This window comes from Callorhinus ursinus, unplaced genomic scaffold (assembly GCF_003265705.2).
Source record: "Callorhinus ursinus isolate GAN/ISIS: 27379988/994484 unplaced genomic scaffold, GSC_fseal_2.0 scaffold44, whole genome shotgun sequence".
Classification (NCBI taxonomy): Eukaryota; Metazoa; Chordata; class Mammalia; order Carnivora; family Otariidae; genus Callorhinus; species Callorhinus ursinus.
In genome coordinates, this window is record NW_027397106.1 from 10,472,517 (window position 1) to 10,491,275 (window position 18,759).

General features: G+C 35.9%; 1 protein-coding gene across 2 annotated transcripts in view; it reads left to right on the plus strand.

Moving 5' to 3' along the window:
- The window catches only part of ADAMTS20 (ADAM metallopeptidase with thrombospondin type 1 motif 20), a 168,941-nt gene that overhangs the window by 44,941 nt on the left and 105,241 nt on the right, over positions 1-18,759 (plus strand). For both annotated transcript variants that reach the window (XM_025883395.2, XM_073882102.1), the window contains exons 5-10: positions 2,647-2,730; positions 3,236-3,360; positions 4,692-4,732; positions 13,896-14,001; positions 15,839-15,985; positions 18,003-18,144. In XM_025883395.2, the coding sequence (XP_025739180.1) occupies positions 2,647-2,730; positions 3,236-3,360; positions 4,692-4,732; positions 13,896-14,001; positions 15,839-15,985; positions 18,003-18,144 (645 nt within the window). The remainder of the gene's footprint in view (positions 1-2,646; positions 2,731-3,235; positions 3,361-4,691; positions 4,733-13,895; positions 14,002-15,838; positions 15,986-18,002; positions 18,145-18,759) is intronic.

Below are 18,759 nucleotides of genomic sequence, written 5' to 3' on the forward strand. Positions count from 1 at the left end.
AAACAACAGAAAAGGTGCTGGAATGTGTATTGAAGTCCATGCTGACCCTACAGTGTCAGCATTTCCAGAGGTGCCTTGGGCTCTGGTTGTGGTTGTACTCCGTGTAGCAAAACAGCGGCAACCATGTATATTATTCAGTTATATTGAAACCGCCTTGGCTGATGGAATTGAGGTCTTCACTGCTAGTACTTCCAGCAAATTTTAAGCTTCAGAAGGTCAGGGTCCGTGTCTTCCTTCGCTCTCTGGGTTGCTAGCCAACAAAGCAGGGTGTAGATGCTGAACATTTATAGAAAGATGAGACAAGTAGTACCTCCTCAAGCAATTGCTATCTTGGTTTGGGAAGTGGTCCAGGAGATGGTGATTCAGGTTTCAGAAACTTTAAGCTGGGGTATAGTTCACAAAGTGTACCACAGTGATTCGAGTGATTCTACAACTCTACACGTTATGCTATGCTCACTGCAAGCTTAGCTACCATTTGTCACCATGCAATGCTCTTACAGCACTGTTGACTGTATTCCCTATGCAGTACCCTTCATCCCCATGACTTATTCCATAACTGGGAACTTGTATCTCCCACTCTCTTTCACCCATTTTGCCCATCCCCCACCCCCTCCCCTCTGGCAACCACCAGTTTGTCCTCTGTATTTACGAGTCTATTAATGCTTTGTTTTGCCTTTTAGATTCCATGTATAAGTGAAGTCATATGGTATTTGTCTTTTTTGGTCTGACTTATTTCGCTTAGCATTATACTCTGGGTTCCTCCATGTTGCCACAAATGGCAAGATATCGTTCTTAGGGCTGAGTAATATTCTGTTACATATATACCATGTCTTAACCATTCATCTATCAGTGGACACTTAGATTACTTCCATATCTTGGCTAGTGTAAATAATGCTGTTGTAATAAACATAAGGGTGCATATATCTTTTTGAATTAGTGTTTTCTTTGGGTAAATACCCAGTAGTGGAATTACTGGATCATATGGTATTCCTATTTTTATTGTTTGAGGAACCTTTATACTGTTTTCCACAGTGGTTGCAGTCACTTTACATTCCCATCCGTGGTGCACAGAGGTTCCTTTTTCTCCACATCTTCACCAACACTTATTTCTTGTCTTTTTGATACTAACCATTCCTGATAGGTGTAAAGTGTTATCTTGTGGTTTTGGTTTGCATTTCCCTGGTCAGTGATGTTGAACAACTTTTCATGTGTCTGTTGGCAATGTGTATGTCATCTTTGGAAAGATGTCTATTCAGGTCCTCTGCCCTATTTTAATCAGATTGTTTTTAAGTTCTTTATATATTTTTGATACTAATCCCTATTGAATATATCATTTGCAAATGTCTTATTTAGTAGGTTGCCTTTAATTTTGATGATGGTATCCTTGGTCATGCAAAAACTTTTTATTTTGGTGTAGTCCTCGTAGTTTAGTTTTGCTTTTTTCCCCTTGCCTGAGGGAACCTATCAAGAAAGGTGTTACTAAGGTCATTGTCAAAAGAGACTACTGCCTATCTTTGGAAAAAATTTTCATTGCACAGGTGGTCCAGGTCCTGAGGGGATTATGTCTCCGAAGGAGGGCAAGACCCTGAGGCATTGGATGTGGAAGAAACCACTACTGCAGAGGAACCTTTATGATGGCTACAAGTAGAGATGAATCTAGTGAATTAGCACCTTAACGAGGAATCACAAACTGAGCCCATGGAGAGGGCCTCATAGAATTGCTTTTTTCAGTCTTGGAGAATTAAAGACCAGGTTGTGAACTGTGACCTCTTCTAGGATTCCTTATGTGGTTTTTGGATGAATCTGTTTCCATGGATTCCAGTAGTGCTAACCATTAAAAATTATAAGCATACTCAGAATTGGAAATATACAGCCATTGTGGAAAATATTAGGTAAAACTACCAGAAAAATAGGTAAAACTTATATATTTTTATGGAGAATAATGGTTGTGTAAATTATGGATTGTGACACAGAATGAAGTGAAATTCCTGCTGAATCATCTATTTTCCAAGCTCTCAGTGTTCAGGTTACTTGAGAACTTTGTTAAAATGCAGATTGATTCACTAGTCCAGGGTGGGGCCTGCAATTCTGTGTTTCTAATCAGCTCTAGGAGATCTGTATGCTGCTGATCTCAGTAGTAGGTTTAAAGGATACTGGTTCTCAAACTCAGGTTCACGTTGGAATCATTAAAAAATACTGGGGAAATTTAAAAGATACTGATGCCTGCATCTCAACCCTAGAGATTCTGATTTAATTTGTAAGGGATGTGGCCTGGGCGTCTGGATTTGTGAAAGGGTCCATAGGAGATTTCAGCATGCAGCTGAATCAGAGAATTGATGTTCTAGGACTGGTTTCAATTTATGTTTCAGAAGAAATAACTCATTTAGGCATCTAATCCTACACTTTTTAAATAAAACACTTTCAATATAATTTTATTAGCAGTTATTACATCAAAATTTACATTTACAACATCTAAAAGACTGTCTTAGAAGAGCATATGTAATAAGACTTTAAGAAGATAGAACATATTCTCATTATAGCACAGCACAATATTAATTAAGTACAGTTCTATTAAGAACTAGAAGTAAACTCCGGTGCTGCTTAACATTCTACAATGCAGATAATCCTACCTTTTTTTCTTTGCAGGTTGCAGCAATCTACAAGGACTCAAGTATTGGAAATCTTATCAACATAGTAATTGTAAAATTAGTTGTAATTCATAATGAAGAGGTAAGAAACAGGCCTGAAGTTAGTAATCTTAATTGTAGTAGGCTCCTAGTAACAATATATATAGATCACAAAATTGTTATTGGAAATGAGGTATTTCTAAAATTTACATTTAAAAACTTGATTTGAAAAGGAGTGAGATTAACTTTTTATATTGTGACGGAAACAAAAAGAAAGGAAGTAATAAAAACAACACTAAAACTTAAGGCTTAAAAACAATGAGGTATTCCTTTTATAATCCTGTCATTGAAGGATTTAAAATACAGTTTTTTAGAAGTTTTTTGATCCTCAGTATTGGATGGTTACATTGAAAAGTTCTCACTAGATCCGCTTTTGATCATGTCTTATGTATGGCTAAAATATTCCTGAATAAATATGAGGGAGAAATGCCACCTCACTTGCCTCTGAAAATGCTATTTAATAAATTGCAAGGATGCTGACAAGCTTGGAGAGAAAAGGGGCTATGGATGTTTTAATGTAATATTGAATTGCTCATTTTTTTGTGTAGGAAGGACCAGTCATCAGTTACAATGCAGCTACCACATTGCGTAACTTCTGTTTATGGCAACAAACTCAGAATGTTCTTGATGATGCTCACCCTTCTCACCATGACACTGCTGTTCTTATCACTAGGTACAGTTTTAGAGATAACCCTTCCAACTGCAGTTGTTTACCCTTTCTGTCCTGCATGATCACTGATACTTCTTGTTACCTTAATTCTTTATTGATAATACACAGAAGTGTTCTATGAGAACTTGTATTGCAAAAGATACTACTTTCTGAACACATTGTTCTTGCAGACCAGAATGCTAGTTGATTCCTTAGGAAATTAGCAATGTTAGGTTGTTGAGTAATGAAATGGATTGACCGAAACAAAATAATTTCCTTATTTAGGGACAGAATTACGAAAAATAATTGCAAATAAACATAGTTGTGGAACTGAATATAGGTTATATTCATTCCCCACTTGATATTTCAATCGCTTGGAAAGAAGAGCTTTTGAATTTAATTGGTTGTCCACTTTTTGGACTTCTTGTACTTTAAAAAAAAAATCTGTGTTTTGATGTTCAATACATGTCTTAATTACTAGACTGCATTTATGAGGGTCTTTCTCAACCTGCTTAAGGAAAACAACTTCTGCTATTATAAAATGATTGTCCATTTTACAAGCACCACTATATATTGTTAATTCATGCCTTTGCTTCAGCAACACTGATGGCTACCAGGATATTTCAATTTTAGGATTGGCTGGTTGACAAAAGGAAATAATTCTTCCACTTAAGGGTCAGACTCCGAAATCTCTGCTTTCTAGAACTCTGAAATGAAACACTTAGTCCATATGAAATAGTCCATATAAATAGAACTAAAGCAGAATTGACTTAATTTTATACACCATCTTATATCATCAGTCCATGGTTCTTCCCTGGATTGTAATTAGAGGCCAAGCAACAAAGATTGGAGATAATGAATTATAAAATGAGAGGTAGACAAAGGAGGCTAGAAGAGGGAGACCATAAGAAATGACAAGAGAACTGTCAAATTGAATGTGTAGAGACTAAGTAATGCAGAAGAAAAAAGTAAGCAATTTGGTAATATCTGAGGACATTATCTGTGGTGGAGAATAATAGCTGAAGCTCATAATGATGTTGGAACATCTAGAAAAGCATAAACTATATTACAATAGAGCATAAATAAAGGCAGAGGTAAAAATATACTTAGAAAGTTTATCGTTGAACGTGGTTAAAGCTTCAGCTCTTTTCAGCAGTTACTTTTATATAGCACACATTGCTTATTGGTATATACAAATGGTGTATTATCCTAGGTTCAAATTATTGAGAGCTTAATAAGATCTGGATTTGGAAGTGAGTTTGTGGTAATAGTCACATCATAGTTCAAGCTTCTTTATCTTTGTTTTGACTTGTAAAAATATTTTCTGAAAATGCTTCAAACTTTTTTGTTTTAAGGGAAGACATTTGTGGAGCTAGAGAGAAATGTGACACATTGGGTAAGTTACTTTGCAAATTAAATATAACTTATAGAGATGCCTGGGTGGCACAAGTTGGTTAAGCATCTGACTCTTGGTTTTGGCTCAGCTTGTGATCTCAGGGTCATGAGATAGAGCCTTGCAACTAGCTCTGCGGTCAGCATGGAGTCTGCTTAAAACTTTTTCTGCGCCTCCCCCCAGCTTGTGTGTTCTCTCTCTCTCAAATAAAAAAATCTTTAATAAATATATAATTTACTGAATTGTTTAAAATGTTTATTTTCCTTTTACATCGTAATCATTTTGATTGTCTTGATTAATGATTGTCATTAGCTTCTGCCTCAATACATTTTAAAGAATAAGAACTGATATTGTGCCAATTACTATATACACATAAAATATATGCAAATCTAAAGCAAAGTAATAAGAAATAATAAAATGAATAGCCATAAATCCACCACCAGATTTAAGAGCCAAAATTTAATACACTCATATGGCCTTTGCTAAGTCCTTATTCTATCCCAGGAGGTAGCCAATACCATGAATTTTATATGTTCCAGTTCCTTTCATCCTACTGCAATTGTAGTTGTAGTTCATGGATTTTCACTCCTGTATAATAATTCATCCTCAGTTTACATATTTACATACTATTAGTGGATATTTGGACCAATTCCAGGTTTTCATAATGAACTTCACTTTAAGATCTAGGGTACATTCCTACAATTGAAATTGTTATTAAATTTGCTGGTGTTCAACTTTGGTATATCTTAAAGTGGTTGTACCAATTTACATCTCTATCAATAATGTATAAACATTGTTTTTGATTATGTCTTTCTCAACACAATGTACCTTCAGATTTATCATTTTTGCCAATCTAAATGTAATATATTTCATTATAGTAGTAATTTTCAGTTCTATGATTATTGAGTTTGAACATCTTTTCATATCTATTGGCCATTTATATTTCCTTTATCTGAGGAATGAAAGAAATATGACCTATTTTTCCACTGTGGTGGTTGTCATTTTCTTACTGCCCTTTTTTTTTTTTTGAATTAAAAATTTTTTTCCAGGGGTGCCTGGGTGGCTCAGTCACCTGGGCATCTGTCTTTGGCTCAGGTCATGATCCCAGGGTCCTGGTATGGAGCCCCGCATCAGGCTCCCTGCTCAGTGGGAAGCCTGCTTCTCTCTCTCCCACTCCCCCTGCTTGTGTTCCCTCTCTCACTGTGTCTCTCTCTGTCAAATAAATAAATAAAATCTTTTAAAAAAAATAAAATAAATTCAGTTAGCCAACTTATAGTACATCATTAGTTTCAGATGTAGTGCTCAATAATTTATCACCTGCATATACACATCCAGTGCTTATCACATCATGTGCCCTCTCCTTAATGCCCATCACCCAATTACCCCATTCCCCACCCAACTCCCCTCCAGTAACCATTAGTTTGTTTCCTATACTTAAGAGTCTCTCATGGTTTTTTTCCCTCGCTGATGACTTCCCATTAGTTAGGCTTTGTTTGAAAGTCTCATAAGTATTGCTACCCTAGCTTTTCTCCCCCCCACTTCCAATTGCATGGAATATGTTTTTACATCTCTTCACTTGCAGTCTGTATGTGTCTTTAGGTCTGAAGTGTCTTTTGTAGGCAGCAAATAGATAGTTTTTATTTGTTATCCATTCAGTCACCTGATGTCTTTGGAGCACTTAATCTATTTATATTTAAGGTAATTATCGATAGGTATGTACTTATTGCCATTTTGTTAACTTTTTTTAGTTGTTTGGTAGTTCTCTGTCCCTTTCTTGCTCTCTTTACTTGTGATTTGATGACTTTCAGTGTTATGCTTGGATTCCTTTCTCTTTTTTGTATGTATATCTTTTATAGGTTTTTGGTTTGTGGTTATTATTAGTTTTGTATATAACACCCTATGTATATAGCAGTATTTTAAGTTGGTTTCTTAAATTCAAGGACATTCTAAACTCACTACATTTTACTCCCACATACTCCATGTTTATGTGTTTGATGTCATTTTTTTAATCTTTCGTTTTGTGTATCCCTTAACTAAAGATAAAGTTGATTTTACTACTTTTGTCTTTTAATCCTCAGAGCAGCTTTATAAGTGATTGCTCTACTACTTTGTAAGGCCAGTTTAGTGGTGATGAACTTTTTTGTTCTGGGAAACTTTCTCCTTCAATTCTAAATGATAACCTTATTTGGTATAGGGTATTCTTGATTGTAGGTTTTTTTGGTTTTTTTTTTTTCCCCCTTTCAGCACTTTGACTATATCATGCTATTCCTTTCTGGACTACAAAGTTTTTGCTGAAAAGTCAGCTGTTAATTTAATGGATGTCCCCTTGTATGTTAAGTAGTTTTTCTTTTGCTGTTCTTAGGATTCTTTAACTTTACACATTTTAATTATTATGTGTTTGGGTGTAGACTTCTTTGGGTTCATCTTGTTTGAGGCTATATGCTTCATGGACCTGGATATGTTTCCTTCCTCAGGTTAGGGAAGTTTTCTGCTATTTGTTCAAATAAGTTTTCTGCCCTTTCTCTTTCTGGGACCCCAAAATGCATATGTTAGTACACTTGATGTTGTCTTAGAGGCCCCTTAACCTATCCTCAGTTTTTAAGTTCTGTTTTCTTTTGCTGTTCAGCTTGGATGATTTTCACTACTGTGTCTTCCAGATTGCTGATTCATTCTTCATCCTCTAATATGTTGATTCCCTTTACTGTATTATTCATTTCAGTTATTCTTCAGTTTTGACAGGTGCCTTTTTATATTTTTTATCTGTTGAAGTTCTGAGTTCATCTACTCTGAAGTCTGGTGACCATTGCTTTGAACTCTTTGTCTGGTAGGGTGCTTATCTCCATTTCATTTGGTTCTTTTTCTGAGGTTTTGTCTTGTTCTCTTGCTTAGAAAATATTTCTGTCTCTTCGTTTTGTCTGACTTTCTGTGTTTGTGTATTAGGTAGGTCAGCTACATCTGCTGGTGTTAAAGGTATTGTCCTTGTGTAGCAGGCATCCTGTGCATCCCAGAAGTATAGTCCCTCTGGTCACTAGAACTAGGTGCTCTGGTGGTGTCCTTTGTGTGAAGTGCATGCACTCTACTGTTTAGTCTACAACTGCTGTGGGTGCACCAGTGGGTGAGGCTGGCCTGTAGCCTGATGGTCATAATGCCTGGCTCTCTGTGCCATGGGCACACTAGTGGGTGGGCTGGCCCCTGATATGGCTGACTGATAGGACTGGTTGCTGTTGTGTGCTAGTCAGTATGGTTAGAACCCAGTGTGGTTGGTTCTAACTGTTGTAGTTGTGCTGTTGGACAGGGCTGGCATCCTACACTAGGCTGAAGGACAGCTAGGAAATATTGTCCCCCAAAGCTTGTGTTCCTGGAGAAAGTTCCTACAGATTCCTGCCCCTTTGGCACATGCCCTAAAGTTAGTAAAATCTCCTTCATGTATGGCCCAGGTGCTTTTCAAACTGCTGCCTCTGTGTTGGGTCTTAGAGTGAGTGAGATTGTGTGTGGGTCCTTTCAGAGCAGAGTCTCCATTTTCTATTACCCTCTAGCTCTCCTGGAGTCCTGCTGATTTTCAAAGCCAGACAAGGAGGCTCATCTTCCTGGTGCCTATCTTCCAGGTGGGAGGGAGTGCCTGATGTGGTGCTTGAAACCCTACCTCCTCCGGGAGGAACCCCGTACCTGTGATATTCCTCCTGCTTGTGGGTTGCCTTCCTAGGAATTTGGTTCCCAGTAAGCCTGTTATCAGTGCCCCTTCTACTCTTCTGAATGTGGCTTTTTCTTAATATCTTTAGCTTTGGAATTGCTGTTCCAATAGTCTTCAGTTTGTTCTTAGGGAGTTCCTCTGTATGTAGCTGCAGCCTTGATATATCTGTGGGAGGAAATGAGCTCAGGATCTTCAGTTCCCCCTTGCCCAGGCATGTGCTTTCTTTTCTTAAATGGTTTTATTCTTGCAGACATTGATACGAGTATTTACTTAAAATAATAAATTCCTTTTATAGATTTTCTAATGTTATACCAAACTTGATGAGGAATTTTTTTTTTTAACTGTTAGATTCCTTTCCCTGGATGTATTTTCAGGAATGAAGTGACCTTTTATCATATTTGTCTAATTTTGATACCAGGTTTTATTCACCTTTTAGAACTGGTCAGAGTATACCATTTTTTTTATTCTCTGGAAGATTTTATAGAATATTTTAATGATCTATATCTTGAAAGCTTAGGTGATCCCACCTAGTGAACCATCTGTTTCATGGGGGTTTTGTTTTTGTTTTATGGGTTTTTTGGGGAAAATTTTTAACTCTCTAATATCTCCAGTGATAATCAGACTACATTTTTTATCTTCTTGAATCTATTTAAAAAGCACTACTTACTAGATATTTCACTGTTATTAGTAAAATTTATCAGCTTAAATTTTCATAACATTTTTCCTTTATTTTTTACTGAAATATATCTGACACAATGTTACAGTAGTTTCAGGTGTATAACATACTGAATTGACAATTCTATACATTACTCAGTGCTCACCACAGTAAGTGTAGTCACTGTCACCTTAAGATATTACTACAATATTATTGACTATATTCCCTATGCTGTGTACTTACCATCTCTGTGACTTATTTTATAACTAAGAGTTTGTATCTCTTGATCCCCCTTCATCTGTTTCACCCATCCCCTCATCTACCTCCCTTCTGGCAACTTCCAGTTCTCTGTACTGAAGTGTATTTTGTTTTTCAGATTCCACATATTAGTGAAGTCATATTTCTCTTTCTCTGACTTATTTTACTTAGCATAATACATTCTAGGTTCATCCATATTGTTGCAAATGGCAAGATTTTAATTTTTATGGCCAAGTAATATTCCATTGTATATATACACCACAGCTTCTTTATCCATTCACCTTTCAACAGATACGAGTTGCTTCCATATCTTGGCTATTTTGTAAATAATGCTGCAGTAAACATAAGGGTATGTACATCTTTTTGGATTAGTGTTTTTGTTTTCTTTGGGTAAATACCCAGTAATGGAAATCACTAGGTCATGCGGTATTTCTGTTAATTTTTGGAGCACCCTCCATATTATTTTACACAGTGATTGTACCAGTTTACCTTTCCACTAACAGTGCATGAGTGTTCCCTTTTCTTCATATTCTTGCTAACTCCTATTATTTCTTGTATTTTTGATACCAGCCATTTTGACTGAGGTGTGAGGTGATACTTCATTATGGTTTTGATTTTCATTTCTCTGACGATTAGTGATGTTGAGCATATTTTCATGTGTCTGTTGGCCATCTGTACGTTTTCTCTGGAAAAATGTCTATTCAGGTCCTCTGCCCATTTTTTAATTGGATTGGTTTTTGAGTTAAGTTCTTTATATATTTTTGATATTAATCCCTGTTGGGTATATCATTTGCAAATACCTTATTCAGTAGGTTGCCTTTTCATTTTGCTAATGGAGTCCTTTGCTGTGCAAAAGCTTTTTATTTTGGTGTAATCCCAATAGTTACTTTTGCTTTTGTTTCCCTTGCCTCAGGAGACATGTCCATGAACATGTTGCTAAGGCTGATATCTAAGAGATTATTGCCTGTGTTTTCATTTAGGAGTTTTATGGTTTCAAATCTCACATTTAGGTCTTTAATCCATTTTGAATTTATTTTTGTGTATGATGTAAGGATGTGGTCAGTTTCATTCTTTTGCATGTAGCTTTCCAGTTTTTTTTTTTTTTTAAAGATTTTATTTATTCATGAGAGACAAAGAGAGAGAGAGAAGCAGGCTCCCAAGGAGCGGGGAGCCCAATGTGGGACTCGATCCCTGAGCTGAAGGCAGACGCTTAACCATCTGAGCCACCCAGGCACCCTAGCTTTCCAGTTTTCTTAGCACCATTTACTGAAGAGACTATCTTTTCCCCATTTCATATTCTTGCCTCCTTATAGATTGCCCATAAGAGTGTGGGTTTGTTTCTGGGCTCTGTCCTATTCTGTTGATCTATGTGTCTGTGTGCATGTGTGTGCGTGTGTGCGTGTGCGTGTGTGTACGCACCAGTGCCATACTCTTTCGATTACTATAGATTTGTAATATAGCTTGAAATCTGGGATTATGAAACCTCCAGCTTTGTTCTTCCTTCCCTGAAAGCAGTTGTTTTAAAGGAGAGAGAGCGGGGGAGGGACAGAGGGAGAGAGAAAACCTTGGGCAGGCTCCATGCCCAGAGTGGAGCCCAATATGAGGCTTGATTTCACAACCCTGAGATCATGACCTGAGCCAAAATCAAAGTTGGGCTCTTAACCAACTGAGCTACCTAGATGCCCCATATCTCTGGTCTTTGATGACAGTTATTCTAACTGGTGTGGAGTGTGGTTTTGATTTGCATTTCCTTGATGATTAGTGATATTGAGCATTTTTTTCATATATTTGTTGACCATTTGTCTTTTGAGATTTGATCCTTAATAATATTGACATGTCTGTTAATAATATGTAATGCTTATGAATAATTTAACTTTTTGAAGTTGGACGCTTAACTGACTGAGGCACTCAGGCATCCCTGAAATCATTCATTAGGGTAATGATAATAATAGCTGACCTATCTGGAGTGCTTACTGTATATCTTACACGATTGTAAGGTTTTATGTGATTTAACTCATTTAATCTTCACAGCAAACCTATGAAGTAAGAACAACTTTCAGTTTCATAGATAAGACTAAATAATTTGCCTAAGGCTGCACAACTCATATTAACACAAGTATTAGTATTTTATTTTCTCTTCTAAAATAGGTGGAAAAATTACTAGGTATCTTGCTATATGTTATCTTCTGTAGATATCATTGTCCCAGTCTCTGAGCCCTTTTTGCAAAGTATGTTGAAAATGATTTTCATTCTTTAAAGTGGCTAGATTGGGTGATTGTGCAGTTTCTTGAACTTCCAAACACAGGGAACCTGTATCAGATTTGGGCCCATCCTACTTTATTCTATCTCTGACTGACCACTTTTATAGAACCCAATATCAGCTTGAATGAATTTAGGCACAAACCATCAATTAGCTTCCTGGTGCCATGTTATATATTCACTTTGATTTGTTGTTGTTCTTGTCTGTTTATGGGCATATTTGAGTTGGGTCTTTAATCATACACAATACATACTTCCATGGATCTGTTATGTGATTAAAACATTTAGCTTGGAATATAGTCCCTTAAAGCATGAAACATAAAGTTGTTTGGGTGATAATGGAGTCAATAGTGTGTTTGAAATATCTACGTAGTCCTGAAAATGAATAGATGGAAATTGAGCCATTTTTAACAGATTGAAAATACTAAAGGTAGCACGGGAATAGCAAGATATTCAATAAAAATGTGTTTAGTTTTAACTTATAGTAAAGGAGAAATATAAAACTGACTAAAATTGACTAAAGAGCACATACAAGTAGAAAGTCATACTTTAGGAAAACAATAATTCTTTCATTCTTGGGACAGCAGACTGTTAAATAATAATTTTTCCTTGCTCATTTTTGGCCTTGATTCTAAGAAAATGCTTTTTTGGGGGGACCTTTGCCCAAGCCATCCCTTTGGCTGTGGGTTCAGAAAGAGAGCAAATACTTTGTTTTATTAAAATAAAAAAAGTATTGGTGATTGAACTTGTTAGTCTGAACTTTTCCAGCATTTTTAGATCCTCAAGTTCAAAGTTTTTTAAAGCACAACAAAAACATTCTCATTGTTAGGAAATTTACCTTAATGCGAGGAAAATGTCCATGCTTTTAAGTTTTATGAATCAAAGAATACAGAGGAGTATAGAGCTAAAGCACAATAGCTGATACAGGTCTACTCTATATTGAGAAATTTCTAAATGCAAAAACTTTCCAGTAAGCAACTGGCTATATATGAAAAATTCTTTTTAATGAAAGGAATTGTCCTAGGAGAGCAGATAATTTACAAGAAAATACTGAAGGATAATAGTAGCAGAAACAATGCTATTAAGGTAAATAAATGCCACCTGAGTTGATGGACTGTGGATTGTCCTAAGGAACATTTATTTTCAATTTCTTATTCTAGATTATTTTAAAGACTCTACCAGCTGTAATTTTTGTCTTTGCTGTCCAGTCCATTCATACCGTATCTTTCAGCAGCACATTGGCATTGCATGATATTCTTTATATTGAAGAGTGAATAGATCTTAAGAGGATACATTTTCTAAAATATTTTCAAAATTATTGGATGCCTTTAATAAGTGAATCATTTTATTTAACATACATTAGATGCCAGGTGCTATTCTATGCACTTAACATATAATCACTAATTTAATTATAAGTACATAATTGTATACTGCCTCAAAACTTTAAATATTAAAGCAAATTCATTAATCTATAGTGTTCTGTGCTATTTTCTATATTCTGTTACCAATTTAAACATTCATTGCCTTTTCTAGTATCCACACTAATGTTGCCTAAAATTTCATCCTTCCTGTAACAAAAACTTTTTTTCCTCTTCCTTTCTTTAAACAATTATTCACCCCATATTTTGGGTTATTTTCTCCAGTAAAAGAATCCAGGAATTGGTAAAAAGATTTCAACTGCAGATAAATCATTCTGTTCTTTTTTCCTTCACCTTATAAAATATTTGTGATCTTAACAGCCAACTCTGCATCCCTTTCTAAGTAGTAGTAATGGCAATAGTAAATGCTTTAACATTTAGTTCTTTATAGATGTGGTACCTATATACAATGGAATATTACTCAGCCATCAGAGAGGATGAATGCCCACCATTTGCATCGACCTGGATGGAACTGGAGGGGATTATGCTAAGTGAAATAAGTCAAGCAGAGAAAGTCAATTATCATATGGTTTTACTCATATGGGGAACATAAAGAATAGCACAGAAGACCATAGGGAAAGAGAGGGAAAACTGAATGGGAAGAAATCAGAGAGGGAGATAAACCATGAGAGACTATGGGCTCCGGGAAACAAAAGGGGTTTCAGAAGGGAGGGGGGTGGGGGGAACGGGGTAGCCGGGTGATGGGTATTAAGGTGGGTAAGTGTTGTGATGAGCATTGGGTGTTATACACAACTAATGAACTGTTGAACACTACATCAAAGCTAATGATGTACTATATGGTAGCTAACAAATGTAATAAAAAAATAATTAGTTCTTTATGATTTGATGTTTCCCATTTTGAAATACCAACATGAAATTTTTCAGGTTTAGCAGAATTAGGTACCCTGTGTGATCCTTTACGGAGCTGCTCTATTAGTGAAGAAAATGGACTCAGTGCTGCCTTTACCATAGCCCATGAGCTTGGGCATGTGTAAGTACCTTCTGCTAACTCAGTAATGTGCTTTCTATAATCATTGCACAGAATGCCTAAAATTCCATCTTCAATTGAGTAATTAGCAGCTTTATGTCTTTAAAAATATTGTTAGTGTAATTTTCATCCCTGAAATGCTAACTCTGGCTCTTTTGTGATCTATGTTAGGTCAGACAGGCTGCACAGATCAACAGACTAAGCAAAGAACTAGAACTTGGGAATTCTTTTATTTCATTTACTGTATTGGATTACATGACAAGCACTTCTGGCCTCTGTCCCTTGTTATCCCATACATGACCAGGTACTGTCCTCTTCCATCTTATGGGAGGGCCTGCAGGGGCTTCTGGTTCTGGGGAACTCCCGATAATATTTGTAATACCAACTCACTTGTTGCTCTTATAGCTCAGAGCCCCAGCAGAGAACGTGGCATGTGGGAATTTCTTAATCATTAAAAGATTTTTTAAAGTTATTTCTCCAGCTTCATAGTTGTTGTTGTTCTTTGGTTTTTGTTTTTTGTTTTTTGTTTTTTGGGTTTTTTTTGGTAAAAATGAGGGGTTCTATCTGTTCCTGCATTATTAAAAATTCTACTGGGGTTCTATGCTCTAAGAATGGAGGCCATGAGTCCCTGTGATAGCCTCGGAGCTCCCATGGAAAGTCAGAAACCCCTACAAACTCATCCTCTGAAAGGGATTCCATATGTGTACCCCCAGCACTCCTGGGATTTCTTGTTTATATGCTAAAAGGAATTGAGGCTAGAGTTGCCTTTCTTAGTTTGACTACATTTTCTTTTCCTGGTCATGCCTTACAACATTAGAGTATTCAACAGGAATAATTTCAAGTGGAAATCATTTTTATTAAACTAGTGCGTCTTCAGTTCCCTTTTAGCATGATTATGTTTCATGGTTGTCAGCAGGGTGCACACTCAAATTGTTGAAGTGGGGATAGGCTCAGGAGCTTACCTGAGGGCTGTAGCTGCCTAGCAGTGACATCTGGAAAGCACTATTAGCTGGTTTCCAAGGCTACTAACTAATAGAAAACTGTTCTTGCAGAGACTACCATCTTAGCCATTTATTTTCTTCCTGAAAAACTCTTTAGGTGTCTTTAGAATTTGGGTAAGTAGTTTAATTAAAGGACTGATTTTTAAGTACAAATCTCAGCAGGCAAAGAGCTGAGCTAGGTGGTTTCAGTGTTCCTTCTAAATGCAAGTTCATACTTAGGTCCTCAAAAGAATGCATAGGCTCTGTTGCTGGCCAGCTAATTATTTAATATCCTTGCTCTTAGGAAAATTTGATTTAGGAACGTTTTTGTTATTCCAGTTCGATCAGTAATCACTTACTGAGTATAGACCAGAAACAGTACTGAGGCTGTTTCATATGAAACAGATGGATACTATAGAATGATAAGGAATTAGGGATTGAAGAAGTTTTGATACTGTAGTAATAGTCAGTGATCTACAAACTAGTGTGGTATCACCTTTATGTAATCTACCTACACACATCTCTTAGGATATGCATGCTGAAACCTGCAAGTATTTATGTGAATGCTATATCCATATCGTGATGAGGTGAGCCAGAGTCCACATATTTTGATTGTTTGGACTCACCAAGTCAGCAGACTGTGCTACCAATCAAAGTTATAATCTGCTGTTTCTCAGATCATGTGCTTCTAAACATGAAGATAACCTTGGTTTTTTAATGCTTTATGGGAGAGATCAAGAGTATAAATTTTGATGTGATTGGATTTATCTGTATTTTACCTTTTAAGAATAAGAGATCTGTTACTAATGTTGTATTCATATTTTCATATTCTTTTTTTAAGTGTTTGTTTTTCTTTTTAGATTTAATGTTCCACATGATGATAGTTTTAAATGTAAGGAAACTGGAATTAAACATCAATATCATGTAATGGCTCCAACTTTAAATTACCACACAAGTCCTTGGACCTGGTCAAAATGTAGTCAGAAATATATCACTGAATTCCTAGAGTAAGTCTGAAATTATATTACTGTATTTAAATAATGAAACATTTATTAGACTATAGAATTTGAAATTTATATGTTCTTTTAAAGTGGTTCAATTTCTGTTTAGTTTCCTGTTTAAATTTAAGTGTACTTTGTACAAATGTGTTTTTAAAAAAAGAAAAGAGCTGTATATACATATTTCACTCCTAAAATATTTTAGGAGGGGGACAGGTCAGACCTAGCTATCTTTTTTTTTTTTTTTAATAGTTTAGGTGCTTTATTAGGATCACCCCTTTTCAAGGGGAGCCCTACTGAGATTCACAGCTTCCTTATGTATGTTTGCATTTTTTCAGAAGCTACTGGGTAGTATTTTGAGAGGAGTCTGAGTAGCTCATGTTTGAGGTGTCTTTGAAGGACAGACAATAGCTGAAGTCAAACTATGCACATTCCAAATAGCTCTGTACAGCCAGAGAGATGTGGAGTCTATATGTTTACATATTCTTTTGGAGGATTTTCCTAGGTCTGAAGAAAGGAAGCAGATCCAGATTTTTCTTGCCTCGTCTCTCCATCTCCCACCAGGTTTCTTTACTTCCCACTTTTATTCAAATGGCATTTCTATCCTAGTTACTGAAAGTTGCCAAAAGGCAAGGCCAAGCTCTTTCCGGGAATTTTTTTTGTATAAATATGATATTCATTTCTTCTACATATTATAATCCCTGATCTATGCAGTTTCTGTTTACCTCTCTTTATGAGAACTGTGGGAATGAATGAAACCGTGCTTCAGAATATATGTTCATAAATACATCCCTAAATTATCCGTGATTATTTATCCTTGTACGGGGAGTTGATTTAAAAGCATAATACACGGGGCCGCCTGGGTGGCTCAGTCGTTGAGCATCTGCCTTCGGCTCGGGTCATGATCCCAGGGTCCTGGGATCAAGTTCCACATCGGGCTCCCTGCTCGGCGGGAGGCCTGCTTCTCCCTCTCCCACTCCCCCTGCTTGTGTTCCTGCTCTCGCGCGCGCTCTCTCTCTCTCTCTCTGTCAAATAAATAAAAATCTTTAAAAAAGAAAAAAAGCATAATACACGGTTGCTGTCTATACGTGCTTCCATATAGTTTTGTTCAATGGCTGAGTTATTGATTAACAGTACCAGTGGATGTGCTTATTTTTGAAAGGGGTTAATGGGATTCTCTACAATGAGAATTTTAAAAAATATATATTTTTAATTTATACATTCATTTTTAGACAAAATTTAATGTCTTTGTAGCCAGTAAAAATTTCTAAATTTCTCAGTTATGGCAATGGAACAAATTGTTTCTACTTTTTTGAAACAAATTGTTTTTAACCCAATTGGAATGGTTGAACATTTTCAGTTTCCTGGACACTAGATACTGCATTACAAACTAGAAGTAATAAACACACATTTCCCCTGCTATTTACCACTTTTCTAAGTCCTTTATACATATACTCTAATAGAAACTGTCAAGATGAATAGTATCGCTGTTAATACAGATGAGAAAAACTCAGGCTCAGGGAAGTTAATTTGTCCAGAGCCGTGCTTCCTGGGAAGTGGTAGAACCAAAACTCAAACTCTGCCTTTTTAAAGTGGAGACAACATGACATTTACTGAAATTCCTTTGTTTTGTTGTTTAGAACTATTCATGTACTTTCTCAAATGATTTGAAAACTTTTAACATCTTGACAATTTGGGCATTAAATATAAGGCATTACTATTGGGCAACAAAATAGATCAAAAGTGTAGAGTGATTATATGAATAGGTTTCATAAATTATATTCTGATGAATTTGTCCTTGTTCTTTTTAAAAATTGTATCTTCAAAGCAGTTGTGGGGCTCAAATGAGAATAAACACCTTAAAAGTCCTTTGTGAATTGTGAGGTTTTCTTCCTGACTTTGATATGAATTGGTTTTTAAATTATGAAAAAATACTGATACTCTTTGAAAGCATAGAACACAGTAAATGTGATAAAGAATCTTATACATCCATACATAGTCACAATATTTTTGGTCATTGGTACAGTACTGGTCATGGGGAGTGCCTTCTTGACAAACCAAATGGGAGAATATATGATCTGTCTTCACAACTTCCTGGATTAATGTATGATGTAAACAAGCAATGTGAACTTATGTTTGGTCCTGGATCACAAGTATGTCCCTACTTGGTAAGAAAAATTCTGTCCTTTTTTTTTGAAAACTACAAAGTTATAGTTAGAATATATTTCAAAAATGTACATTTATTCTCTTGAACAGAAGGTGAACTAGATGTATCTTAGAAGTTTTTAAGTCTGAGAAATTTGCTGTTTGCCAGAAGGGGGTTAAAAAGGAAACTAAAATTTGAGTACTTATATGCCATGTACTGTGCTAAGTGCTTAAAAATATCTTCATTAACCCTCACAAAATCCTATGTGAAGTATTCCCATTTAAAAATAGACACTGAGAGGTTATTGAAAATTAAAAGCATTCAAATATTTATACTCAAATACTATTTTTTGGGGTAGGGGGAGAAAATTTAAGTGTCTTGATAATGAGTTATATTAAAGGCCCTGGGAACTTAATAGACTACATTTTTATTTACATAGATTTGAATCCATAGAAATGAAATTTAGGGCCTAAACTCTTATTTTACAACTCTGAGGATTTTTCATGGGTCAGATACACTCCTAGGTCATGAGGATCATTGGACTGGGAATGCAGCCTCATTCACTCATTGAAATATGTATCTCCAGTGTTCAGGATATGCCACAAACTAGGTGTCACAAACTAAATGCTCGTTGAAT